This window comes from Hyperolius riggenbachi, chromosome 10, assembly GCF_040937935.1.
Source record: "Hyperolius riggenbachi isolate aHypRig1 chromosome 10, aHypRig1.pri, whole genome shotgun sequence".
Taxonomy (NCBI): domain Eukaryota; kingdom Metazoa; phylum Chordata; class Amphibia; order Anura; family Hyperoliidae; genus Hyperolius; species Hyperolius riggenbachi.
The window spans coordinates 210,774,727-210,802,659 of NC_090655.1; the positions used below are offsets into that span (position 1 = coordinate 210,774,727).

The 27,933-nt window shown below is 44.2% G+C and overlaps 2 protein-coding genes across 3 annotated transcripts in view; one reads left to right on the forward strand and one right to left on the reverse strand.

Annotated features, from left to right (window-relative positions):
• LOC137536782 (zinc finger protein 850-like) overlaps nt 1–6,234 on the forward strand; it is a 182,663-nt gene extending 176,429 nt beyond the window's left edge. The window contains exon 17 of the mRNA XM_068258985.1: nt 1,134–6,234. Within this exon, the coding sequence (XP_068115086.1) occupies nt 1,134–1,758 (625 nt within the window). The 3' untranslated portion in view covers nt 1,759–6,234. The remainder of the gene's footprint in view (nt 1–1,133) is intronic.
• A 6,231-nt stretch (nt 6,235–12,465) lies between these two features.
• LOC137534360 (oocyte zinc finger protein XlCOF22-like) overlaps nt 12,466–27,933 on the reverse strand; it is a 31,628-nt gene continuing 16,160 nt past the window's right edge. For both annotated transcript variants that reach the window (XM_068255834.1, XM_068255833.1), the window contains one exon: nt 12,466–19,642. In XM_068255834.1, coding sequence (XP_068111935.1) covers nt 18,552–19,642 — 1,091 coding nt within the window. In that variant the 3' untranslated portion in view covers nt 12,466–18,551. The remainder of the gene's footprint in view (nt 19,643–27,933) is intronic.

A 27,933-nucleotide genomic window follows, 5' to 3' on the forward strand; every position in this document is an offset into this window, starting at 1 on the left:
CATGTTTGTAAGTTCACTTATCCTTTGAAAAACTACACTTATTTTTTTTTTAAATGTATAGCAAACTCTCAGACTCTTTGGACCTTAATCGTTAAATTATAATACGGTAGCATACAAAACTGTTTTAAAACTGATCTTCAGTGTCAAAAAATCCCAGTTTTGGGCCCCTTCTGAAAAACGAACATGGTAGTTTTCTGTCCTTGCAAAGATTTTGAAGCGGCTGTGTCATGTGTGTGTGTGTGGGTGGGAGATGTCTCTTAGAGCATCCTATTTTACTGAAGGGCTCTTGAGGGAACACTTTATTAGAATGCTCCTCCTAAATCTGTGCTAGAAATGTCCCTTCTTGCTTTTTTTACTGTCAGTTCAAGCCGTCATTATTTAAGACAAGACCAGTTATCAGATAGTTGCTCAGGTCCTTACAGTTCAAATACCACCCTCGTCTCTGGCTGCATGGAAGGATTTGCCTCTGGTGATGTGATTGCCATTATAAATGGACAGAAATGGACAAAAATGGTTGGAGAGGGTGTTACTTTCACTGTAAATTATTCAGTCATTTTTTTATTTTTTATTTTTTGCAGTTCAGCTACTCTTGCCATTTTTCAGGTTTGGGTTCAGTATTATTCCATAATCCTTGTTCATTTTACCCTTTTTCCCCCTGCAGATGGACAATATAGGAGTTACAACCCAAAGCTAACTGATATCCCTTCACCAGATGATGAAGTCGAAGATGAGATTGCATCTAATTCTTCAGACGTGAACTTTGCCCCAGATTCCTTTTCAGAGCTCCCCAGTGCAGTTTTGTCATCAAGCCTCTTAACAACAGTACAGAGTTTTCCTGATCCCTCCCCTTCCATCCCCCACCATAAAGGCTGTAACGGGAAAGCTGAATGTATCTCGCATAAGAAGCCACGCACAACTAAGAATTGGCATTCACGTCCTGTTAGGAGGAAGGGTCGTAGGCAAAGAGAACACTTTTCGAATGATGACACTTGCACAGAAGAGACAACCTTATCCTGTTCTGAATGTGGGAAAAACTTTTCTCGCAAATCGTCTCTCCTCAGACATGAAAAGACTCACACGGGAGTGAAGCCATACTCGTGTGTTCAATGTGGCAAATGTCTTTCTTGGAACAGTAATATTCTTCTGCACCAGAGGATCCATTCCGGAGAGAAGCCGTTCTCCTGTTCAGAATGTGGGAAATGCTTTAGGCAGAAGTCAGATCTAGCCAAACATAAGCGAGTGCACACTGGAGAGATGCCATATTCATGTTCAGAGTGTGGGAAATGTTTTCCTACAAAAAGTAGACTTGTGGTACACCAGAGCACTCACACAGCCGAGAAGCCGTATCCATGTCCGGAGTGTGGAAAATGTTTCTTATGGAAGGAAGTGCTTGTTCGGCACCAGCGAATTCACACAGGAGAGAAGCCATTTTCATGTTCAGAGTGTGGGAAATGCTTTACCCAGAAAGGCTATCTTGCATCACATCAGATGATCCATACTGGGGTGAAGCCATTCTCTTGCATTGACTGTGGTAAACTTTTCTCTCGGAAAGACTCTCTTATGATACATGAAAGAGTTCACACAGGAGCAAAACCATATTCATGTGTGAAATGTGCAAAAACGTTCTCTTTAAAGTCTAGCTTAGTGGTACATGAGAGAATCCATACAGGGGAGAAGCCCTTTTCCTGTTCAGAATGTGGAAGAGGTTTCAGACAGAAATCAGATCTGACGAAACATGAAAGAACTCATTTGGACTAGTGTTACTGCATGAACTTTGCTGAAGATGAGGCCAGGCCCTGATCAAAGCTACCATTTCATTTCAGTATGTTTTATGGCCCTATTTTAAGATATTACTATGGAGGTAGCCTGTCCACATAGTAATCTCTTTGGAGGGATTACTGTTCCGGGGTTGTTCGTAAGGAGAGAGCAGATACTGAAGTGTGGAAGGAGATTCAGTGCCATAATGTGTAACAGTAGCCCATGTGACAGTTGGGGGGGGGGTGTCACTCCCCCCTTTATGCAGAGCACCAGCGCAGCGTACACATACTTGTGTCCCCACGGCTCCACTCTCTCTTCTTCAACTTACAACGTGGCAACATTCACCGGTGTTGCTCCATAAGGCCCCAATGCATATCATGTGAAATTGGGGTAAACCTAGACCCTCGTTTATCCATGTGTCTAAAAGAGGCAGTATACCACACTTTTCCTTGCTTACTGAAGTCCTGGTTAAATTTCCCACCAGGAACTATGTGTTCTCAAAATACTTACAAGCATCTGCTCGAGAAATCAGTAAGGGCCCGTTTCCACTAGCACGGAAAGCGGTCTGAATCCACAGAGTTTCCTCGCAGGAAAATCGCACAGGGAAACTCTGCCATAGGGAAGAATAGCACCGCCGGCCGAATCGCTTGCGCTAGTGATTGGGCTGCCATCTCCATCCGAAATGGTGTGGGAGGCTGCGAATCCCATAGCTGTGCATGGCACGGCTGATGGGATTCGTCTGCGTCCCCGCAGACCCGGAAGTGCTGCCGTGCATCTTGCAGTTGTGTGTGGCACAAGTGGAAACGGACCCTAATCCATCATATCCCCTTCTTTTCTTTATTTTGTACCTATAGGCCTCAATTCACTAAGCATTACTTTATTTGGTAATGCAGAAAACAGCTGATTTTACCGATCACCTTGCCAAATGCCAATTCACTAAACCTATCGCCACACTGAAAAGTAAAATTACAGACAAGTGAGGTAAATTATCGACTTGTGCGGTAAATACCTCAAGAAATTTAAATTCACAACAAATAAAGCATTCAGTAAACCAAGCAAAAATGTTCGGTATTTACCTCCAGCTCTGACCAGCTGGTAACTCACACACTCCATGCGGTAACATTGACAATACAGCAAACAGCCAATAGAGAGAGCCAGGAAGCCAATAGGGAGAGCCACACAGCCCTGCTACTCACTCCATTTGGTCCGATACCCTGGAGGATGGGACTTCAGTCTGGCAGAGCAAGAGAAGGAGACTTTTTAAAAGGCTTTTCTGCATCCCTATAGATGTGAATATCTTTATGCTGGTATACAGAAGAGCTCCCTCTGGTGGCTGCAGCAAATCTAAGGGGATGCACTGGACAGAAAATCCTGACTCATGAACACAGACTCGCAGCTTCCTGCCTGACCTGCTCCACAGCTGTGAAGTGAGACTTACTGAGCAGGCCTTAGTGAATTGAAGCATGTTTGTTCAGTAAATTTTGCTGAACTTTTACTCCATGGGGAGAATCGTAGTGAATTTGGAAAGAAAGTGTAAAATATCGAATGTTGTATTTTACCGACCTAAATTATTTTACCGAACTGCCTTTAGTGAATTGATGCCATAGTCTAGAACTACTCATTAGTGCATTTGGTTTCCAGTATCACCTATATGCTGATGATGCCTAGATCTAGATTTTTGCTTTTAATCTCCTTAAATTAAAATGTTAAATTTCCTACTGCCATCTACTTCTTGTCTTCCCGCTTCCTGAAACTTATCTGACAAAACTAAACTTGTGATTTTTCAGCTTCCTGAATCGGATGCTTGTTCTGAAAAACACCAGTGGCCAAACAATGGCCTCATCTTCTGTTTGCTGCTTGGATGTCACTCTCTAGATTCTGCTGTTTCAAATGGCACAATAATACTTAAACCACCTTCTGTCATATTCACATAGAAAACATCTCCTGTGTTCGCCCTTTCCTCTGGACACAACTAAAAATGCTAGTGTATGTCCTTATGTCCTCATCATATCCCGTTTCCACTTCATACCATTCCATCTGTGCACAACTCCTCCACCTTTCTACTCATCCCTCCTATGCTGCTCCCCTCTGCCATTCTCTGTACTTTCTCCTCATCACATAGAGAATTTAGTTCAAGCTTATAGCTTACCTATAAATGTCTCTGTCATGCAACTACTTCATACATTGCTGATCTAATCCACATATACCACCCACAACACAGTCTCTGTTGTAGAAATAAACTCCTAACTGCTGTGGTCACCTCCTTCCATGTCACATTCAGGACTTCTCATGAGCTTCTCCTCTCCTGTGAAACTCAATTTCCCAATGCATTCATCACTCATTGCCCCATAAGATCTGAAACTTCCTTTCTTCAGGCAAGCTTATACTACCACCACCACTGTGTTTCAGTGAAACCCACTGAAGGACTTCAGGTTTTTATCAGATAATAGACAATTTGTAGGGGAAATGAAATCTGTCCAGGATGCTGGATCACTTGTGATATCACCACTGGAGATGTAGGAAACTGTATTCTCTTTATGTGCTCTCAAAGACTAAGACCAGCAGAGTGGGAAAAATGGTAGCAGTCCAGCACCCACTATATGTAACCCAATCGCTTCCCCCCCCCCCAAAAAAAAATCAAACCTTAAAGGAGCTGTAAATTACACCTGAAATTAAATAAAACATTAGATACTCACCAATATACTGATGCGCCTCTGAATAGTTCAGAGGCCTCCCAGATTCTCTTACTGCTCACCGTTGCAGTGCAGGGTCTTTTTCCGCTCACAGCAGTTTAATAGGTTTCTCATGGGTGCAAGTGCCCCCATGGATGATGCATACGTGAGTAAGGTTCATGCATGACCAGAAGAAAAAAATAATTGTGCACATTTGTGGTTCGAAATTACGATTTCTGATTCCTCAGAAATTCTGATTTCCACCAATGCCGCTTACCAATACTGCGGATTTCTAAGGAGTCTTTTTACATTTTTTTTTTTTTAACTGTCATTTTTTTGCATTCTCTGATTGGCCAAATACTCATTGGACTAAGCAGGTAATGCTGAATTTTACAGTGGTAATTGGAATACTATAGACATTTTAGGCCAATCATAAGACTTGGGAATACTCTGTAGTATCTGAGTCTTGTGTTTGGTTTAAAATTACTGCGGTAATCCTTTTTTTGTGGAAAAAAATGTAATTCTCTGGTTGTCCAATGCTTCCGAGTTCTGTAATTGGGCTGAAATTACCAAATTGCGTTAAAGTGGTATTTCCACGAAAATCCGATTTCCGTTTCCTGTTTGGAAATTTAAATTCCGTGTAATCCGAATTAGCATCTTACTGGGCATGTGTGGACCTTATTAGCACATGCTCAGACTTTAGCAAGGAGCGCGGACAGAAGATGAGAGATCCTGTGCTGGGATCTTGCTTTTTAACTACTGAGGTATCTAATGTTTTGGGGGTTTTTTTTGTTTTTTTTACTCAGTTCAGGTGTGTTTAAAGTTTTCATAAAAAGTTTAAGGTGTGACCTTATTGCCTATTAAAGACTAAAGCCACACTATGAGACTGGTACTGTAGTGTGCTTGATCCTTTGCCATTGAAGTTATTGTTAAGCATTGTCCTGCCTTGTGTTGTAGCCACTTTATGCTAAGGTTCGAATATTTGAGCATAAGCTAATAGACCAGTGTGCTGCTGCTGCTGCGGCTGTTACTACAGATGGGGAAGCTGCAGCTGAGATCTCACAAGACCAACCTTGTCTGCCTGCCTGCTGCTACAGGAGTGAGGAGCCCAGAAGCTGTAGCTGGCGCCCCACTGCATGAGAGTACCTCATTCACTAATGCTACAAATATGCTGTGACTAGGACCATTAATTTGCCTAGTGACCAGAGGAACATCCAGTACACCCTCCACACCTCTGGTTGGGAACTTGCTGAGACTTCTGTGCTTTGTATGTACGTATAGCCCGTGCTTCCTTGCCCTGCTGCCTGGACTCATCCATGTTACTATTGGACTTTTGTGCCCTGTGTGTGACTGTGGTTTGCCCCGTGTGTCAATAAATGATCTGCTTACAGGCTGTTCATTAACAATCTTTGCTCTGTTTCTCACACTTCTATTTAAGCCACTTGAATCATCACTGGTACAGCCAGTTGGTTTCCAGAATCATATACATAGTTCAATGCAGATTACCTATTATCAAGAGGTGTCAGTTGACAGTAGTATAGATAGGTATTTCTTTGTAAGGTCCAACTTCTGTGTAGTCAGTATGGGGGCCTAACCTACTGTATGTACATCATAAGGACAAACAAACCATATTCTAGAGAACATTTTAAAAAAATACAGTTTCATTATGGAGAATGAACATTTCCAAATCTCTGAACATCCTTTTGAAGGCAGGTGAACCAGCCATTAAAAATAAAATGAAGTGTATGGTCTAATCCTAAACCTGAATCCTGAAAAAATAAAACCCTGATAAGAACAAATCATACACCAGTGTGAGTAATGGATGTTTCCTAATACCTTATGCACCTACAGCATATGTTTACAGCGCTATCTGAGGTACTGCACCGTGATTACTGTTCAACTCAAAAACACACCAAAAAATGCAGCAGGCCATATAAGGTAAAATGGGCAGTACTTAGTAGTGTGTTGAGATAGCTGAGGAGTGGGTATATCATGATCACACCCCATGGTAGAGGTAAGCACAATGTGTTGGGGGAGTAGATGGAGAATCTACTTGGAGGGTGGGAGAATTGAAGAGGTTCAGGAAAGATAACAGCTATGGGCATGACTATGGCTTAGTGGGTAATGCACATCTTCTAGATTGCGTCCTGGTGTTTCAATCTTGGCCAGGACACACTCTACATGGAATTTATATATTTTTTCCCCCATGTAACGGTGGGTTTCCTCAAAGCGCTCTGTTTTCTACCCACATCCCAAAAAACATTCTAATTAGTTAATTTGTTACCCCAAAACAGGCCTATAGTTAAGACATTAAATTATGATTTTGTTTGGGATTGTGAGCTCCTTTGAGGACTGTCGGTGACATGACTATGTACTCTGTCAAGTGCTGCAGAAGATGTCAAAAGGGATGACTTGGGCAGTAAGAGGATTTACATGGATTGGCAGGGTAAGTGGGGACCTGGAGTGTGGGCAAAAGAGGTAGAGGGATACATGAAAAGTAGATCAAAGTGAGGAGAGATGACATGACAAGAAGGTGAGGGTCAAAGCAAGCTGAAGTGGCTCCTTTCTCATAAGAGAGGTGCAGCAATAAAATGACACATTAGACTTGAGGATTGTAGCTGTAGTGGAATGCAGAAGTCTGCATCACATTGTGCTTGAAAGCTCCTTTTGGCCACAATTCAAACATACTGTAGGAGGCAGCAGTCAGCTGGGGTTCTCAAACTATGGGCCAAGGATTGTTTTTCACCAGCGCTTAGAACAATTTTTACTTTAGAGTGTGTCCAATAAGCTACAGCATAGCCAGCGCTTGCAGCTCACCACTGCTGTACACATGGATGAAGCAAGCTTGCTCTCTTATGCATGTGCATCCTGGCCATCTGTAGCAGAGTGCAGGTCCTACAGGTTCCTTCCATTTGACAGGCTCAGCAAATGTTGCACTCTCCAGGTGGAATAGGCAGCAGGAGCTGCAGCATGCAACTTGCAGCCATTTTTCTGGATGGCCCTCACGCATGCAATGAAATGCAGTGCTCTGCTTCCATGCAGATAAGGGTTAGGGATGATCAAAGAGATGCAAATATTTCCACGTTCATGTAGGATTATGTAAATTTTGTATGCAAAATTATGGAGCTTGAAAATGGAACAATCAATGTATACCTTGGTGGAACTTGATTTATGAGCACAACAGTCTCAGTGGATTCACAACAGCTAAGCACAGTGTACATACTGTATGTATAATATAGTACTACTAGTAGACCTAAGCCAGTTTATAAATGGGCTCTAGGTCTGTACCGCAACTCCCTCCCCTGTGACCGCCGGCACTGCCCAATAGTCAGCGGGCGCGGACACACACCTGCCTGGCCCCATCCTGCTCCTGTCCCAACAGCTGTCCGTGCGGCACATGCGCAGTAGGGCAAACACACGGACATATACACACACAGGGACAGGATGCAGAGACACGGGGATTATTATGTAGGATATATACAAAGCATATCCCCCCCCACTCTGAACACTATCCATCCCCCTAGCTACTCCTAAAACTAACCCTCCTGCAGTGTTCTCCCCAGGCCTAATTAGGTGGGCGGGCCGCCCGGGTGGTTTAAAATCCCGCCCGGCTGCCAAAACTCAGGCAGGACTTTTTTTTTTTTTATTAATACAAGCCGGCGCCGTTAGAGGGCTGCGTGACACACACGCGCTCTGGCCATTCTATCCCCTTTCCTTCCCACAGCACCATCTCCTTTTCACGGGATGGAGGCGGGGAAGTATCCAGGGATGCGGCGCTGGGCTTACTGGACATCCAGGGCGCACTGTGTATCTGCGCTGCAGGAGCCGGCTACGGGACGCCACATGGACTTAGTCGGCTGCAGCACCGGATCAGCTGAGCCCTGGGATAGCTACTGGCACATGGAGGGACCAGAAGACAGCCCCCGGCAGCACCTCGGCATCAAGGACAGCAAGGGGAGCCGCCGAGCCGACCACCAGCTGCACCGGGCTCCCAGCTTCAAGCGCGGGACGCCAGAGCACCGCTCATTGCCACCATGCGGTCGCACCACGTGGCTGCCAGGATGCAAGCTGGGGAAGTCGGAAGCTCGCTTGGGAAACAACACTGAGCCTCAGCAGCTGAGTGGCCGCCACCCACGTGGTTGCGACCGTGGGCCCAGGAACCTCACTGCCTCACTCTGGCCACCCACGTGCCCGGCCCTCCGCATCGGAAATCCATTGCTACTGTTGCCAGGTATGAAAGACCCCACCTGACGCCATTCAGCGTGTGAGAGTGGGAACGGACCGTACCATTAGCACCTGCTCCCCCTGTCTGCTGCGTAGAAGAAGAATCCTCTGGCTAGTAATAAGGTGCAGTTATTAGGAATATCTAGAATAATTGATTGTGCTGACAGCGGGGATCAGAGGCGCGCCGGGGCCCAGGGGGAGCATGTCTGTGGCCTTTGCTTCAGCCAGACCCAGGGGGAAGGGAGAGGTCACCCAGCAAAACATCCAAAAGGTAAATCACCTTATTCTAAGGGGGAGGGGACACCTGCAGCCTCATCTTACAGCCCCCATGTATCATCATGCAACCCCCATTTGTCACCATGCAGTCCCTCATCATACAGCCCCCCAGTGTCACCATCATCCATGTGTCACCAACTCACCATGTAACCCTCATCTGTCACAATGCAGCCCCTTATGCAGCCTCCATGTGTCATCGTGCAATCCCCATGTCACACCGAGCAGCCCCCATGTGTCATCATGCAGCTGTCACTGTGCAGCCCCTCCTGAGTCATCATGCATGACAAATCATGTGCATGATGGATGGGGCATATATGAGAGCATGCTGCATCATTAGGTTATTATCTGTCCATATGTAGCAGGACGTATATCTGTCATCAGGTGTATATTTATATCAGTATATACATTCCCATCCCATATATAAATTTATAATAATGTACTCGCACACCTATCCATTGCCGGGCACTGAGCTCTGCACAGGTGCCATGGTTGAAGCTAGGCCCTTCACTGTTGAACTTTCTGGGGCCCTTCTGGCCCCTCGGCTGCTGGGCCCTGCTCTACCTGCATCTCATGCTAGCGCCCTGGTCCTACTTACTAAGATGTCGAACAGCTGCAAGCCAGCCAAACTGACCACAACCACAATGCCATGGGGGTCAAACACTCACTTTTGCTGTCTTTCACCTTCTCTCTCTTCTTGCTCTCCCTTTCCTCTACTCTTGCTCTGCTCTTTCCTCTCTTCTCTAAAAGTGCCCCAATATACTACACTGCTCTGTGCTCAGTACTGTGCCCCAGTATACTACACTCTCTGTGCTCAGTACTGTTCCCCAGTATACTACACTGCTCTGTGCTCAGTACTGTGCCCCAGTATACTACACTGCTCTGTGCTCAGTACTGTGCCCCAGTATACTACACTGCTCTGTGCTCAGTACTGTTCGCCAGTATACTACACTGCTCTGTGCTCAGTACTGTTCGCCAGTATACTACACTGCTCTGTGCTCAGTACTGTGCCCCAGTATACTACACTGCTCTGTGCTCAGTACTGTGCCCCAGTATACTACACTGCTCTGTGCTCAGTAATGTGCCCCAGTATGTTACACTGCTCTGTGCTCAGTAATGTGCCCCAGTATACTACACTGCTCTGTGCTCAGTACTGTTCCCCAGTATACTACACTGCTCTGTGCTCAGTAATGTGCCCCAGTATACTACACTGCTCTGTGCTCAGTACTGTTCCCCAGTATACTACACTGCTCTGTGCTCAGTACTGTGCCCCAGTATACTACACTGCTCTGTGCTCAGTACTGTTCCCCAGTATACTACACTGCTCTGTGCTCAGTACTGTGCCCCAGTATACTACACTGCTCTGTGCTCAGTACTGTGCCCCAGTATACTACACTGCTCTGTGCTCAGTAATGTGCCCCAGTATACTACACTGCTCTGTGCTCAGTAATGTGCCCCAGTATGTTACAATGCACTATATTGACCTTAGGGCCCTTTTCCACTAGCTGCGATCTGCTTCAGTTTTTTTCTGAATCGCAATTGGTGGGCGATCATGCTCCGTTCCCGGTAGCTAAACGTTGCAATCACGGGTAGTGGAAATTGTAGGTTGCGCGGTTGCATTTCCTAGTGTAAAAGGGACCTTACTTCCCCACCCGGCTGAAAAAAAATTCTGGGGAGAACACTGCTCCTGGTACCCTATGCCTAACACTACCCATCCCTTCCTGCATATAATCCCCTACTCGCTATAAGCCCGGCACCCAAATTATGCACAGGGGCGCTGTCCTAATGCTCAAGCAACCCAGCAAGCACATGTATCCAGCACCAGTCGATAAATAACCAGTCACTTTTTGAAGGTTGTGTGTTGGAAGCTGGAAAATGGGCAAGCATAGAGATTTGAGAAAATCTGACTAGGGCAAAAGGGTGGTTAAAAATGTCAGATCTTTTGAGATAATAATGAAGATGCAGGTGGCCAAAAAATATATAAAACAATTAAGACCAGTATAAAAAGGAGAGGCAGTGGTTGGCTTACCTCTCATGTAGAACAGTACACTCTGAGACACTAGTATTATTTCACTAGAAGCCGCATTGCATTTTTTTGTGGGTGTTATTGACCAGAGGAAGCAGGTAAAGCCTGGAAAACGCATTGCGGTACCCTAATTCTGTGCAATAAAATTTTAGAACTACTTTAGTGTTGTATTGGCTAATGTTCTATAGGAGAGGTTAGCCAACCACTGCCTATCCTTTGTAAACTGGTTTTAATTGATTTATATATTTTTTGGGATGCCTTTATCTTCAGTATTACTGCTTTCACCTCTGTTTGGTGATTCTTTTTTTTTAGCTTGGTCCCCTTTTAGGGGCCTCCCTAAGAATCAGGAACGTGACCAGTGAGGATACTCTCAACCTTGACAGGAACTTCTCTGCAGGCAATTCTCTTGCAACCAGGAAATTGTGAGTAATCCACGTAGCTCTATTTCTCAGTACTGTGACATATTGCACTATTGGCTCCTGTGTTTTTCCGCTTAGTATTTTCTCGGGCCTTGGATCTGTCCTTCAAGTTCTTGCGAGGGGCTCCCAGTATGCACTGGGTAATGCCTACCAAAAGGTTGGACAACTGGTAAACTGTCCACATGGCCATGGCTACCCAAACTTCATTCATGCACAAGGGGAGTGAAGGCTAGACTGCCTGGTCCTGTAGTGCAAATTACTGGGTAAAAAAAAAAAAAATCAATGTAGGCCAAGAGAGAGAGAGAGAGAGCTGTGACAGTACAGACAGCACAACACAAGCATATGGGATAGCATAGCTGCAGACTAGTCAGAGTGCCTATGCTGACCTCTATCTACCACTGAAAGTGCCTACAATATGAAAAGCACCTACATTGTAGCGGTAGACCATGTAGCAATGAAAGGTGGTTTAACCTGATGAATAACATTTTCTTTGACCTTCAAGTTCCCCATAAGTGAGCTCAATTGAGCTGATATGGAATGAGTTAGAAGAAAAGTCTGATCCATGGAAGCTTCACCTTTCAATTAGAGAACTTGTAACGCTTAATAACTTGGTTGCAGATACCAATAGGACTCCTTCAGAGGTATTGTGGAATCCATGTCTCCATACAAGTCACAGCTATAAGTTGGGTGGTTTGAATGTCTTGGGCGATTGGTGAAGAAGAGGGATGGTCAATGAGATGCAAATAATTCCAAGTTGATTTATGCAGCTTAAAGTTGGCCATCAACGTGAATTTTGATTGGTCAATTTTCAATCTGCTCAAATTTGCACACCTATTTTGCATAATCCTGCATCTGCTTGGAATTATTTGCATGTCTTTGACCATCCCTAGTGTAGATGTAAGGCCTCTTTTCCACGGACTGCTGAACTGTGTGCTCAGCAAGCCGCTACTAGGCAGCAGTGAGCAGTTGGGAGAGTTTCAGAGGTATTTCACTGCCTATCAACAGACAGTGGAAAAGAGGCCTAAAGCAAGTCTTTTTTAACATTCAACCTGGATTCATGTTTAAACTGTGGATCAACTGCTTGTTTTCCAAGTGTTCTTTTAATACATTTGTTTTTCTTACAGTACAGCACAAATAAACATCAAGAAAACCACATCGTTAGCAATATGAATTCTTTGTGACACTACACGACAGCCTCTGTCTCACTGATGCGCTATGAACTACTCCTTGTGGATGTGTAAGGCCCTGTCCACAGTGGGGCATTGTGATGCAACATAATGGACTCACCTGTAACGAGGAACATCACACTGCAACATTCACAGTGCATACGGTGCGATCTAACAGCATGCATGCAGTGCGTTACCGCAAACGGTGAACCATACTTTTCATTGACTATGCTCCATTGTATGCGATGCAAGGTTTTTATAATGTGCAGTACACCTTTTCCATACCCTTCTGCTTTTCCAGAGAAGGCAATGCCCACTGTGAATGTAGCCTAAATAGCATACTGTACATCATGTTCACAGCTTTACATTGTTGGAAGCCCCAAAAGTAACACTGACTGCATAATAAATAAAAAGAAACATGAAAATTAACCTCCAGTAAGAAAACATTTTCTGATTTTTAGCTAATAAATAAGTTCCTCAAAGTCAAATGTGGAGACAAGGGTGTATTGTCTCCTGTGAGAATGGAGATGAGACATAGAAATAACTTTTGTGAAAACTGTTACCATTATGCAAAATGTGAATAGGCTTCTGCAATCCTTACATGGGCTCTACTTGGCATGTCCTGTAGTTAGGAGGCTTCGGCAAACAGGGCTCTACATGCGATTGGCAGGTTCTGCAGCCCCATTACTAGTATCTCTGTGTACCTGTAGTCCTTGCTGGCAGGACAAACTATGAGCCAGTTGTGGGCAAGAAGAATCTTATAGTTAATACTTAACGTGTCTGAGATGAGGATATAAAAAATGTATACATCCCTGGGGTTTCCTCTGGCCTCACCGTTCCCCCGCCACCATCCTCCGCAAATGCCCCTGAAAGTCCTCCAGTCCAGGGCATACTGTGCAGGCGCAGTCGGGCTATGCGCGCTCCCAAGTCGGGCTCTCGTGTTTGGGAGCGTTCTGCTCCTATGTAGTAAAACTGCGCAGGCACAGAACACTCCCAGCCCCAGGAGTGCGACGGGTGAGTGCGCACAGCCCGACTGCCCCTGCGCCAATTAGATGATTTACTTGGGCCAGAAGCTGCAGGCAGCCGAGGATGGCGGCGTAGGAGTGATCGGGGCGGAGGGGGCTGGAGAAAGCCCCAGGTATGTATACATTTTTTTTATAGCCCCCGTCTCGGGTTCGCCTCAAGGGTAGGTATGGCAATGCTAAGGAGAACTCATGGAGAAGCATGTGATCAGTTTAATCAGATGATAGATTTGTAAGGTTCTGATTTGCTGGTCATGATCATGCGTTAAACCAGGAAGTCATCACAGCAAATTAGAACCTTAACAATCGATCAGCTGATCAAAATGATCACATGCTTCTCCACAAGTTCTCGTAAGCATTGCCATCTCTACTTAAGGGTATTTTCCTTGTTTTCTGTTCTTCTTGTGGCTGGGCAAACCTTTGAATATCCTGGCTGATGTAGGAGAAAAAATTATACAAAGATCTGGAACTCCACCTGAATTTTGTCAAGAAATCTGTTTTCTAAATTAAATGAACATCACAGCAAAAGTCATTACGTTTTGATCGATAGGACCTTTCTTTTGTTTAATTAAGTAGATTGACAAAATCCAGGCGGACCCTCAGATCTGTGAATATTTGGACGATGATCCCTGTGTCGGGGGTTGTTCTGGTTAGAATTAAAAGTTGCAGAGTGGAGAACAGACTACTAAGTGATGTAGGAGAAAATCATATGACAACCATTTTACATTCTGTAATATCATCTAACCAGAATTCAGAATGTGAACATGGCATTTTAGTCACTTCTCCGGTATTTAAGAGATAACTAAACATACACTCACCTAAAGGATTATTAGGAACGCCTGTTCAATTTCTCATTAATGCAGTTATCTAATCAACCAATCACATGGCAGTTGCTTCAATGCATTTAGGGGTGTGGTCCTGGTCAAGACAATCTCCTCCAAACTGAATGTCAAAATGGGAAAGAAAGGCGATTTAAGCAATTTTGAGCGTGGCATGGTTGTTGGTGCTAGATGGGCAGGTCCGAGTATTTCACAATCTGCTCAGTTACTGGGATTTTCACGCACAACCATTTCTAGGGTTTACAAAGAATGATGTGAAAAGAGAAAAATAGCCAGTATGCAGCAGTCCTGTGGACAAAAATGCCTTGTTGATGCTAGAGGTCAGAGGAGAATGGGCCGACTGATTCAAACTGATAGAAGAGCAACGTTGACTGAAATAACCACTCGTTACAACCGAGGTATGCAGCAAAGCATTTGTGAATCCACAACACGCACAACCTTGAGGCGGATGGGCTACAACAGCAGAAGACCCCACCGGGTACCAATCAACTCCACTACAAATAGGAAAAAGAGGCTACAATTTGCAGGAGCTCACCAAAATTGGACAGTTGAAGACTGGAAAAATGTTGCCTGGTCTGATGAGTCTTGATAGATTCAGAATTACAGAATTCATAAACAGAATGAGAACATGGATCCATTATGCCTTGTTACCATTGTGCAGGCTGGTGGTGGTGTGATGGTGTGGGGGATGTTTTCTTGGCACACTTTAGGCCCCCTTAGTGCCAATTGGGCATTGTTTAAATGCCACGGGCTATCTGAGCATTGTTTCTGACCATGTCCATCCCTTCATGACCACCATGTACCCATCCTCTGATGGCTACTTCCAGCAGGATAATGCACCATGTCACAAAGCTCTTATCATTTCAAATTGGTTTCTTGAACATTAGAATGAGTTCACTGTACTAAAATGGCCCCCACAGTCACCAGATCTCAACCCAATAGAGCATCTTTGGGATGTGATGGAACGGGAGCTTCGTGCCCTGCATGTGCATCCCACAAATCTCCATCAACTGCAAGATGCTATCCTATCAATATGGGCCAACATTTCTAAAGAATGATTTCAGCACCTTGTTAAATCAATGCCACGTACAATTAAGGCAGTTCTGAAGGCGAAAGGGAGTCAAACACCGTATTGGTGTATGGTGTTCCTAATAAGCCTTTAGGTGAGTGTATAAGATAAGCTCCAAATTGCCTCATATCAATAGAGCAGTTCTAGTTTATGTTGGTGATTATCTTCCTGAAGTGAACAGAAAATCTGATAGTTTCTTATTGTTTGTAGTTGTACTCATTACTTTTGTACTCGCTGTTCAGACAGTGGATTCCTGTAAATACATCTATGGTGTATGTTGGCCACATCAAATCTACAAGTGCTGACTAGTTCAGCACTAATCAAACTGTCTCCACAGCAGAATTTTGATGGGAGTAGGCAGGTAAGGCATGATCTTCACCAAAGAAGCAGCTGTTTACGGCCTGTACCACCTCATCTCTATTATTTGCGGTGTGGTCTGGCTCATATAAACTGACACTGAGTGGCATGCACATTTGTTTTGTGTGTTCCAAAGTGAGCAGAAACAACACCTGCTCTCCCAAAGTGCTCTGGGGCCGGAGGCTGCATCACCAAATAACCTAGGCAAAACATCACTGGGAGGGCAGGTTTACATACCAATATACAAAAAAATATATATAGCTATAGGAAGTGTTTCTGATGCTGAAACCTAGATAATTAATGTGAAATTGATTATCCTGAATAATGTATTAAATTGAACTGTATGTCATTGTGGTGCCTCTTAATGTAACTGTTGAGCAAAACTAATGTTCATGATCGGATCAGGTAACAGTCTGCCCAGATATCCCTGTCCTGTACAGCTGTCCCAGCTGGTGAAAATATCATTCGGATGTGTGGGTTTTATTACTCAATTTCTAAACTATTCTAATACATTGGGAGGCCTCTTGCTCCACTCCATTGTGCAGTACATACAGTATCATTCATCAAAGCCAACTGTACATGTCTGTATAAGGATTGGTGGGAAGGTAAATGTTAAAGCAGTAGGATTAGCCATACTATGCTAGGGAAAAAACACATATATAAGTAGATAAATACCTGATCTACTTACATAACACATGTACTGTACTGTCCAAGTTTTGATTTCAGTGAATATTATATAGTATATGAAGAGAATTCAGTTCCTGGTGGGGGCCATGTCTTTTGCCCACAGTTTAGGCTAAATCCTGATGTCATTTCTGCCCTTTACTTTTTTTTCTTTTCTTCTCCAATCGCTGAGTCACCTCAGCCTTCCTTGTAAACACAAGTGAGTAGGGGATCGTGTTTCAGATAAGCAGCTAAGCAGGGAAATAAAGGGAAGAGGACAAGTATATTATAGATAAAAGGAACCCCCAGCATGCAACTGTTTGGCACTGACTACTAAAGGGCCAGTGCTCCTTAAGTATGTGATAACTCCAAATCACAACAGCAGAAAAAGTTTTTAAAGTTTTGAATGCAGGATTAGCATCTTTACCAACTCAGACCAGTTGCTGTTGAAATTTGATTTTTATGGTGACCCTCCCGCTTTAATAGCCAGCTTGTTTTAGCTTGATAGCAGATTTTCATTCAAAACTTTGATGTCATAAATTAATTATAGTAAGTATGCCCAAGCCAAATACCTGTTACTAATGTGTGCAAAGTGCATCCTGAAATACAGTGTCTGTATGCAGCCCAGCTTACTGAAATCAGCATTATGGGAGAGTGACAGCATTATCTGGGCACTGCAAAGCTGACATAATCTTACTGTGACACCCCAACTCTGCTTCAGCGCCATTACCCAATTCCTCGGACACAAGGAGATGGAATGTGTTCGCAGGCAGAAACTGAGCTCTGGGATCTGTCCGCTGTCTCAAACTCACTTGTTGCCAACATCATGCACACAGTATGGTTACCCAAGTTAAATCAGCCTGCATCATTGCACTATATAAAATTGAGCAATTGAATACAGATACAGTGCATGATGGGAACACACATTTTGTGGCAACTGACTGGTAAAAAGAATTGATTAGTGGAAACTTAGACAATAAGAATGGAACAGAAGTAATATACATGTGAGGCTCAAAAGGTTGAACTTGTACAGGTCTTTTTTTTTTTCAACCTCAAAAATGATGTATTTAACATACTAATTTGTAAGTTGTGTCTGATCAGTTCTTTTTTTGTATTCTTTTGAGTCTCTTTGTAGGAAAAAAACAGACATAAAACAACAGTGAACAGATTTTATGTGCAAACCAGGGCTGTGGAGTCAGAGTCGAGGAGTCTGAGCAGTTTTGGGTACCTGGAGTCAAAGGTTTCATAAACAAATGACTTTTGTACCAACTCCACTTTTCTGGTAAGTATTAGACTCAGGCCGGCTTCAGACTGCAGACTGGCGTTAGGAGTGCGGACCGCACCACCAAGACCAGGCCTTCAGGGATTACCGCGTTAGTATGTGGTAATCCCCATCTGGCTTCGTGTCAAGCAGGTCACTCCCTGTTGGCCAATCGGTGACATGCGTAAAAGCGTATTACTAAAATGCGCTTCCACGCATGGACGACGCAAAAAACTGCGGTGGTTTTTTAAATACACGCGTGTTACCATAGACTTACATGACTTCCGGTCTGATGCAGGTTGCCATGCTGTAAAGTAGGTATGTTCATGCGTTAGATAGGGCACAGCCTACAGCAACATGGGGAGTGTACACTTTCATTAGGATGCAGTAAATTTACCGCCCCAGTGTAAAAAGGGCCCATAGGAGTCGGACGTTTCATAAACTGAGGCGTTGGATGATTTTTGTACCGAATCCACAGCCCTGGTACAAACCACAGATATGTCACAAACTGCCGGGGACAACAGTGGGAGAGAAATGCACTAGCTGTTAGAGACGGTGCTATTAATGGGTAATTGCTTGTAATCAGAAACAGGCAGCGGAGGGCTTCAGTTGTCTTCTGGAAGATGTCTTCACTATAACCGCACTATGGATATAGAAGGCAATTTGTGAGCGATCAACGGTAGGGCCCTTATAATGTAAGTTCACATGTTGTTTAACAAGATTTTCTCTGAGAAAAAAATGACTTTGTACAATGAAAACATGTATAGGTATCACACCCCATTGCTATGTAATAAAACTGCATCTACAAGGAAGATGGTGTTTCTCTGGCATGATTTTCTTCATGTGAAATAAGGTCTTCATTTGTGGAAAAACCTTCCCCACATTCGGAGCAGAAAAATGGCTTCTCTCCATAGTGGACTCTCCCGTGCATAAGCAGCGTTGACTTCCGGCTAAAACATTTCCCACACTCTGAACATGAAAATGGTTTTACTCCAGTGTGCATTCCCTGATGGGCTTTAAGCTGTGGCTTGCTTGAAAAGCCCTTTCCACATTTGTCACATGAATAGGGGAACTCTCCGGTGTGAATCCTTTTATGCATGATAAGGGCAGACTTGTCAGCAAACCGTTTCCTGCATTCGGAACATGCATAAGGCCTCTCCCCGGAGTGCACTCTCTCATGCGTTATGAGGTTTGATTTCCTGCTAAACCGCTTACCACATTCATTACAAGCATAAGGCTTCTCATTTGTGTGTGTCCTCTGGTGCCTAACCAGACGTTTCCTGCAAGAAAAGTCTTTCCCACACTCCAGACAGGGATACGGGCGATCACCGGTGTGGATTCTCTGATGTATGACGTAGGACGATCTGTCAGAGAACCGTTTCCCACATTCTGTACACGAATATGGCTTCTCCCCTGTGTGCGTTCTCTGATGTCTCAGAAGACATTCGCTCAGTGAGAAACGTTTCCCACACACTGCACAGGAATATGGCTTTTCACCAGTGTGAGTCCTCTGATGCTTGATCAGACGCGATTTCAGGCGAAAAGAATTCCCACACTCTGAGCAGGAAAATGGCTTCTCCCCCGTGTGAGTTCTCTCATGGGTTATAAGAAAAGATCTTTCACTAAACGATTTTCCACAAACTGAACACAAATGGGGCTTCTCCACCATATGGGTTTTTGAATGTTTAATAAGATTGGATTTCCGGGGAAAGCATTTTCCACACACCAGACATGAATGATGTTTTTCTGTCTCAGAAGATCTCCGACGTGGGGCACGTCCTGCTGTATTAGGAGAATGCTCACCAGAGTCAGACCTCTGGATCGGTTTACGCCCTCTAATAGTTGTATGATGGCCGATACGTCGTACGTTTTTATACTTCCTGTATTGGCCATCTGGAGTAAATGAGAAAAGGAGTAATGGTTATAGACTGGTTGCAATTTAAAGCATGACTTTTTTCTCTAACAAAAAACAATCCTTAACGGGACCCGCTGTGTAGATGTCATAGAAACATGTTTGGCCTAAAGAGCTATACACATGTCCTGCCCGACCTACATCTCTGATCTGGTCAGCAGATACACACCTGGCCGCCTACTTCACTCCTCCAACAACTTCCTCCTAACCACCCCTCGCATCTCGTACTCTCATGCACTACTACAGGACTTCACTAGAGCTGCCCCCTTCAAGGAGGCCTACCCCACATCACCGCTGCCCTAACTCTCTATGCCGAGAACCTCTTGATGCAGCCCCACCTCCTTTTGTGTCACCCCCCCCTCCCTCTAGATCAAGGGTGTCAAACTCAAATACAAAGTGGACCGAAATTGAGCTCTGGGACCAAGTCGCGGGCCAACCTCAATTTCTAGTGGCCCCGCTCCCTCCCCTATATAGTTCCCTGGTGTTTAGTGGTCCCCCCTCCCCTATAGAATTTCCTGGTGTCTAGTGGCTCCCTTCCCTCTCCTATACAGTCCCATGGTATCTATGGTTGTCCCCCTCCGCATATGGCTTCCCCGGTGATCTAGGGCTTACCCTACAATATAGCTTCTCTGGTGGTCTAGAGTGAGCCAAACATAATGCGAAGTGGGGAAACCTCCTGAGGGCCAAATCTGATGGCTCCAAGGACCAGATATGGCCCACGGGCCAGAGTTAGACATGTATGCTCTAGATTGTAAGCCATTCGCAGGGCCCTCACTCCTTGTGTATCATACTTAATTGTGAACTCTACCCACAGAATAATGTGAACTTGTATTATTAGGACTACTACTACAGTATCTTATTGCTTATGACCTGTATTGTGTTTTCGGTCACCCCTGTTATAATTGTCTGTAATCTTATTTATTTTACAGCGCTGCATAATTTTTTTGATATTGTCTGTTGAGACAGAATACAACGGATTCAGTGTGATAGGACCTTCAGACACTTGAATGTTTGTGCAGACATCTTAACCAATGACACGAAATAGAAATGAGAGACTGCCAAGTCTTCTAAATCAACCAGAACACTGTCATCATATTACCCTTTGAAGCACAACCTCTTGTAAATGAGTGGTACAGACTAACCAGCAAGCTCATGATGAATCAGAACTCATTGGAGTGTGTGAGGGGCTACAATGGTCCTAAAAGCCCCCTTACTAAAATGTTAAGAAAAACAAAAGTTTGCTTTCTTAAAACAGAAAGAATCTGCGATAATTCAGGTTGGAGTGAGCTTGACATGTCTCCCAATGCATCACTGCTGAATATATGCAAATTAACCATTGTTGCCCTTAGAAGCTAAACACACCTCCAGAACCGCTGGAATGCAATGACGTGTCACCTTGTTAATTTGTACAGAGCCATAATAATCCAACATGCATACAGACTGTTTTGGATTGTTTGATCCTCATCAGTGCATGGCATGGATTCATTTGGCTCCATGGAGTAGGGCTTGTAACACCGAGAGGTACAGACTAACCAGCAAGCTCATGGTGAACCAGAACTCATTGGAGTGTGTGAGGGGCTACAATGGTCCTAAAAGCCCCCTTACTAAAATACTAAGAAAAACGAATGTTTGCTTTCTTAAAACAGAAAGGATTTGCGATAATTCAGGTTGGAGTGAGCTTGAGATGTCTCTCAGTGCATCACTGCACATATTCAGCTGTGATGCACTGGGAGACATCTCAAGCTCACTCCAACCTGAATTATCTTTCTGTTTTAAGAAAGCAAACTTTTGTTTTTCTTGTAAGTGAATTATATTAAAATTTGCTTTTCCCTACTATGCCCGTAAAGAAATATTGAGAGTATGGAAAGGAGATAACTTACCATCTCTCAACTACTGGAAAGGCACAATTAATAAAGCCCTCCCACTCTATATAATGACATTCAATAATAGGAATTGTCCCCAGAGATTTGACAAAATCTGGGCACCTTGGTACAACAATACTGAAACAACCAAACTTAATCCCGAATAATTAGTAACCAGATGAACGAGTTCCGGCATATGCACTAACCCTAACAATTATGTAAAATAATATCAAAGCGCTATAGCTGAACAAAATTATAAAAATCCCAGTGGAGTGCGCTACCACAAGGTCCGGCAAGACCTAAACACTTATACACATTCGCTTAAGCGCACATCCTAATACATATAAAAGTCCGAAAATACATCAATCAGGAGTTCTCAAATGCCGTTCTCATATGCAGTTTCTTGGTCTCTTGTGCCACCATCACCATGGACACCCAACAGTAAACAGACTCACCAGATGTATTGGCCACTGCTAGACTGGCCAACCATGTACAAATCCAGGAGCCTCAGTACTTCAGGATCCTGGTACCGCTGTGATGCTGTCCTTTTAAACCACCATCATCCTCCACATTATCCATACAGAGTACCTCAAAGAAATAGCCTCCATAGCATAACTCCGTATAAAACTTTAATTATAAAATTGCACTCACATGCTCCAGAAAGTATTGCACATATATAGTTTTACGGGCTCTCCCCCGTTGCCTGGCAGGGCACAGCTTGTGTTGGGTCCTCCTGCTCCCCCTCCACTCAGCTTGCAGACACCACCGCCTCCGCCGGCCTTTCACTTCCTGGTATGTCCAACGTCCCGCTCGATCGATTTCGTCACTCCCTCGTGACTCATCAGGGGCACGGAGGTTGGACTCATTACCAGGGTTCCTATATCCTTTCACTGGATGCTGATTGGCCTCTTCCGTCCGCTTATGACGCGGATAAAGGCAGCCAATAAGTGCAGGCTGATAGACAACATGTGATAACGCGTACGTATTGACGCATGTGACGCGGATGGATGACGCATATATGATGACGCGGAAAAAGGTGATCAAACGCGGACGTAATGACACATGTAGTGCGTACGGAAGCGACCAATTGAAAGAGATGGAAGGGAAACATGTGATCATGCGTACGTCCTGACGCGTATGACGCGGACGGAAGAGGCCAATCAGCATCCAGTGAAAGGATATAGGAACCCTGTTAATGAGTCCAACCCCCGTGCCCCTGATGAGTCACGAGGTAGTGACGAAATCGATCGGGCGGGAGGTTGGACATACCAGGAAGTGAAAGGCCGGCGGAGGCAGTGGTGTCTGCAAGCTGAGTGGAGGGGGAGCAGGAGGACCCAACACAAGCTGTGCCCTGCCAGGCAACGGGGGAGAGCCCGTAAAACTATATATGTGCAATACTTTCTGGAGCATGTGAGTGCAATTTTATAATTAAAGTTTTATACGGAGTTATGCTATGGAGGCTATTTCTTTGAGGTACTCTGTATGGATAATGTGGAGGATGATGGTGGTTTAAAAGGACAGCATGACAGCGGTACCAGGATCCTGAAGTACTGAGGCTCCTGGATTTGTACATGGTTGGCCAGTCTAGCAGTGGCCAATACATCTGGTGAGTCTGTTTACTGTTGGGTGTCCATGGTGATGGTGGCATAAGAGACCAAGAAACTGCATATGAGAACGGCATTTGAGAACTCCTGATTGATGTCTTTTTGGACTTTTATATGTATTAGGATGTGCGCTTAAGCGAATGTGTATAACCCTAACAATTAGCCTAACTTGAGAGCTGTCGGGAGACCCTGGAGAGAGACCAGAGAGACACTTCTTTTTCCCCTTTCCTCCTCTATATACCTACCTTTTCTTCCTTTCCTCCTTTCTTTCATTTCTTTCGTCTCCTTCATGCAGTCTTGGGCTCTTAATCTAGATGCATATTATGATACCCATCCGATTATTACATTAGACATATGTATATCTTGTGAAACACATTATGCTGATTGTACATTGACCTTATGTTTCCATTTTATTATGCATGTCAATATACAATGTATTTATTTTGCATTGTTAAATACTATGTCTATCAATTGAACCCATTACTGGGTCCATGACTGTACTACTCCCTATGCTATTGTTTATGCATTCCTCTCACCAACAGCAATAAATTCAATTGTTAAAAATTACTTTTACGTGTCAGTCTGCTATGTAATTTCTGTTTTACAGGCCTGGGCGGATTCTGTAGCGATACTCTCATTTATCACTCACTATCACCACTAACTGAGGCAGTGACATGCCTGCAATCCAAAAAAACATAAGCTTGTTGAATCGAAGTTTGTTAAAATCCTTGTAGCGTGTATAGCTGCCCTGAAAGGAATGATTTCCTTTTCTTTATGTTGATTAGTAACCTAGCTGCACTTACTGTAGCAACTGGAGTTTGTGCTCTCTTGTCACAGCACTGCTTTGTGTAAGGCTCCTCCTCCCTTAGGACAAATAAGAAAATGTTTTCCTTGGGAGTGGCACGCACCACTAGGCCTGAACGATTTTAGGAAAAGATTGAATCACACGATTTCTGTCAGAAATTGCGATTTCGATTCGATTCACGATTTTCTTCAAATCAAGCTTTATCACTAATTTAACAATGTGCACAGTAACATTTGCAAACATGCACTGAGAGAAACTAACATTATACTATAAAACTGCTAGTATGATGTCATTTTCTGTCACGTTTGTAAATGTTACTGCATTATGTGAATTTACCAAAACAAATAGCTATTAATCTAAAATGCAATTATGAAAATTAAAGGCAAGCATTGCTTTCAATTAGCGTATTTATTAATAAGAAACATGCATGTGTCTTGCGTGAATATTCTTTAAAGTTTTTAACAGCAGTAACTTCTTGTAGAAATCCAGTGCAGTAGTGCACCCCATCAAATGAATGGCGATGTGCCTGGCTTAGGCATCACCAATCCAATCGCAATAGGAAGAAGCAGCCGACACCTGGGCACAGTGGGCACTGGGCGCAGTGTCCACCAATGCCATCCATGTATTTTTAACTCTAAGGGCTGGTTCACACTACAAGAGCTTTTGTAGGTGGCAGCGCTTTGTGATTTTAAAAGCTCTTGCTAATGTAATGCTGTGTGTTCACACTGGAGCCATGTGATTTTGTACAAATCCCCCATGGCAGTGCATTAGCAAGAGCTTTTCAAATTACTACTGCCTAAAAAGCTCTTGCAGTGTGAATTAGCCCTAAGTTTGCATTATTCAGATCTGTCACATAGGTACACAACGTTTCGGAGCGACTGTCACTGCTTCTCCTTTATCAAGTTAGTGTACAAACTGGTGCCAGCAGTCGCTCTGAAACATTGTTTATCTATGTGACAGATTTGAATAAAGCAAACTTAGACCTATAAATACATGGAAGCTGGTGTTGGCTGCTTCTTCCAGTTAAAGTTTTCAACAGTTACAAATAAAGAACTAAAAGAGCCACCCTCATCCTCATTAGTGCAAAAAAAAAAAAAATCCTTACTTGTTTTCAGTTAAATAACATACAAAACATGTAAACTATGTAAGTGTACCCGAGCTGATGCTCAGGTACAAAATCACATACTACTACTTACCCTGAAACGAGGGAAGCCTATTAAGGCTTCCCTCGCTACTCTGTTCCCCGTCGCTGAGCGCAGCCCCCTGGAAGATTAGTGACAAGGCATTGTCGTTTATCACATCAGAGTCATGCAGCTCCTCTTCCCACCCGCACATTTGCAGTAAGCCGGAGCCATGGCCTTCGTTTTACTGCACATGGGTGGGTTTGCCGGCTATTGCGTGTCTGTTGAGTACATGATCCAGGAAGGAGGGCCGCACTCTTCAATGGGGGGGGCTTCAGACAAGCAAAATTTACCTCCAATAGGATCCTAAATCTTCCCTCTCTTCAGGGTAAGTATAAGTATCTGATTTTGAACCCGAGCTTCAGATTCATTTAGGAAATAGAAAAATGTACAAACATTTCCCAAAAAGTCAAAAATGGTCTTCTCTTGCCCAACAGTACTGCACTCATGCAGAAACTTTTTCATGAAAAATTACAAATATATATTATGTAAACAAAGGCTGACAGTTGACAGCCTGCCACTAAGTTAGAGTGAAATACAGAACAAATAAAATCTCAGATATAACACAACTTTTTCCCTGACAACTCTACATCACTCTCTTTACAGATTTTTGGTCAAGAAAACCAGCATGTCAACCTTGGATGGTTTTAGACATGCGCGCTGACATGTGACAATATTGCCACTAACACTAAACAATCTCTCTGATGGTGAACTGGTGGCTGGTATGCACAGAAATTTACAAGCAACTTTGCTCAGCCATGGAAAGTTAACTCTGTGCACTTTCCACCAGGCCAGTGGATCTTGCTCTCCATCAATAGTTGGACCAATCAGGTAGTTGTCCAGTTCAGCTTTAAGAGCATCCTCCAACTGCACAGTGAACGGAGGAGGCACAGCCTTGCTCTTGAAGAAGCTGCCCAGTGACCGCTTTCCCTTCCCGGTGATGGAAGGAGCTGCCTCTGCTGCACCCTGGGACATGGCATCTGTGGTGCTAAGACAGGCCCTCTTCTCATTTCGTGCCACCTGCTCCATTTGCATCTGCATCTTTTCTTTGATGTCTGGGACATTCTCTGCACTTATATAGTCAGTCTTCAATCTCGGATCAAGGAATGAAGTTATGTCCAGTAGCTCCTGTGTGGCTGGGTCGCTGTATTTATCTTCAATGTAGGCAAGAGCTTTGGACTTTACTTCCTTAGTAAGATCTATGTCCTCAACATTTTCAGTTAGGGTTGTTGTTCTCAGGAGATGGAGAACTGGCTTCAGGTAGGACACACTTACATATGCTTCACCAGAAAGAGCATCTGTAAATTCCTGCAGAGGTCCAATGGCATTGTTGATCGATTCAAGGACATCTGTGTCCTGCCAAGTGGGAACCAAGAGACGTGTCTTCTTGTCTTCAGACAGAACCTGTGATAACGCCTTCTTCTGCTCAAGCACCCTCTCTATCATTTTTTGCCTTGAACCCCATCTTGTCGCACACTCTGTAATTAGTGAGTGCTCTGGTAAATTAAATTCTTGCTGTGCCTTTTTCAGCGCTGTCTTCTTTTTCCAGCTATGAGAGAAGACACCAACTATTTGTTTGCAAAGTCCAGTTGCCCGCTTGACTCTTGCATCATCTTTCACAGCATTTTCAATTGCAAGATGCAGCCTGTGTCCGAAACATTGAAGTCTGGTCCAGTCATTAAGTTCAACCGCTTTGATGACGTTTGCTGCATTGGCTATCATTCATGAACAGGCTGTCGGTAAGGGGAACCCGTGCGGGAGAATACCGCCGTCGGTAGTTTATCCTTCTGGGTGGTCATTCATAAAGTTTGTGCCTGGGGCGGTAGCAGTGCGGAGGTTTTCTGGAGAATGGTGTCGGTAGGCGGGCGGTAGGCATGCGGAAACAGAAAAGCTGGCCGAGACCCTCCATGCGGTGCTCTCTCTGCTGATGTGTGGGAGGTCCGTCCCATTCACTTACATGTATTCCGCAAGCTTCCCGCTACATCCAGGGGATCGGTAATCCCCTTCCGCATACCGCTATGCGGAAATGTTTATGAATGAACATTTTGATACTTTTTCTGGATAACTGCGTATCCACACTGCACAAGGCGGTACGTTGTCACTCTGCACGGGAATGTCAGCTCCGCATACGGAAAGAGGCTTCATGAATGCACAACTTGCTCAGTGCTCGGTAAAGTCAGCGGTGTTACGCATTTCCGCATGCGGGAATGCTTTATGAATGATAGCCATTGTCGGTTGTGATGCACATCTGGTCCTCTTCTTTCAGCCCCCAACTTGACAGACACTCTCTCAAACCCTGTGCGATATTCTCTCCAGTGTGGTCAGTGGGAAAGTATGCGGTCTGCAGACAGCGACTTTTCATTTCAAAGTCCTCATTCACAAAATGTACAGTCAAACTCAGATATGGTTCGGTCGTTCTGCTTGACCACATATCGGTAGTTGTGGCGTAATACTGCACATTTTTCAACTCTGTTACAACTTTTTCTCTACACTCTGTGTACAGCTGTGGGATGGCAACTTGGTTGAAGTAGGTGCGGGAGGGTATCACATATCTTCTGTCCAGCGTGCGGATAAGTTTTTGAAATCCGGATTTAGTGACCGTGTTAACAGGCACCATGTCCCTGGCAATGTAGTGCGTTATGGCTGCTGTTATCTCCCGATGTCTTTTGCTGCCGGAATCATACGGTGTCACACTAGTAAAAGATTCAGTAATTGTAGACTGTTTACTACAGTGGGCCTGAGCATCACTTTCACTTGACTTTTCACCGGACTTTTTACTCATGCATTCCTCATGCAAATGCTTGTGATGATTTTTCAAGT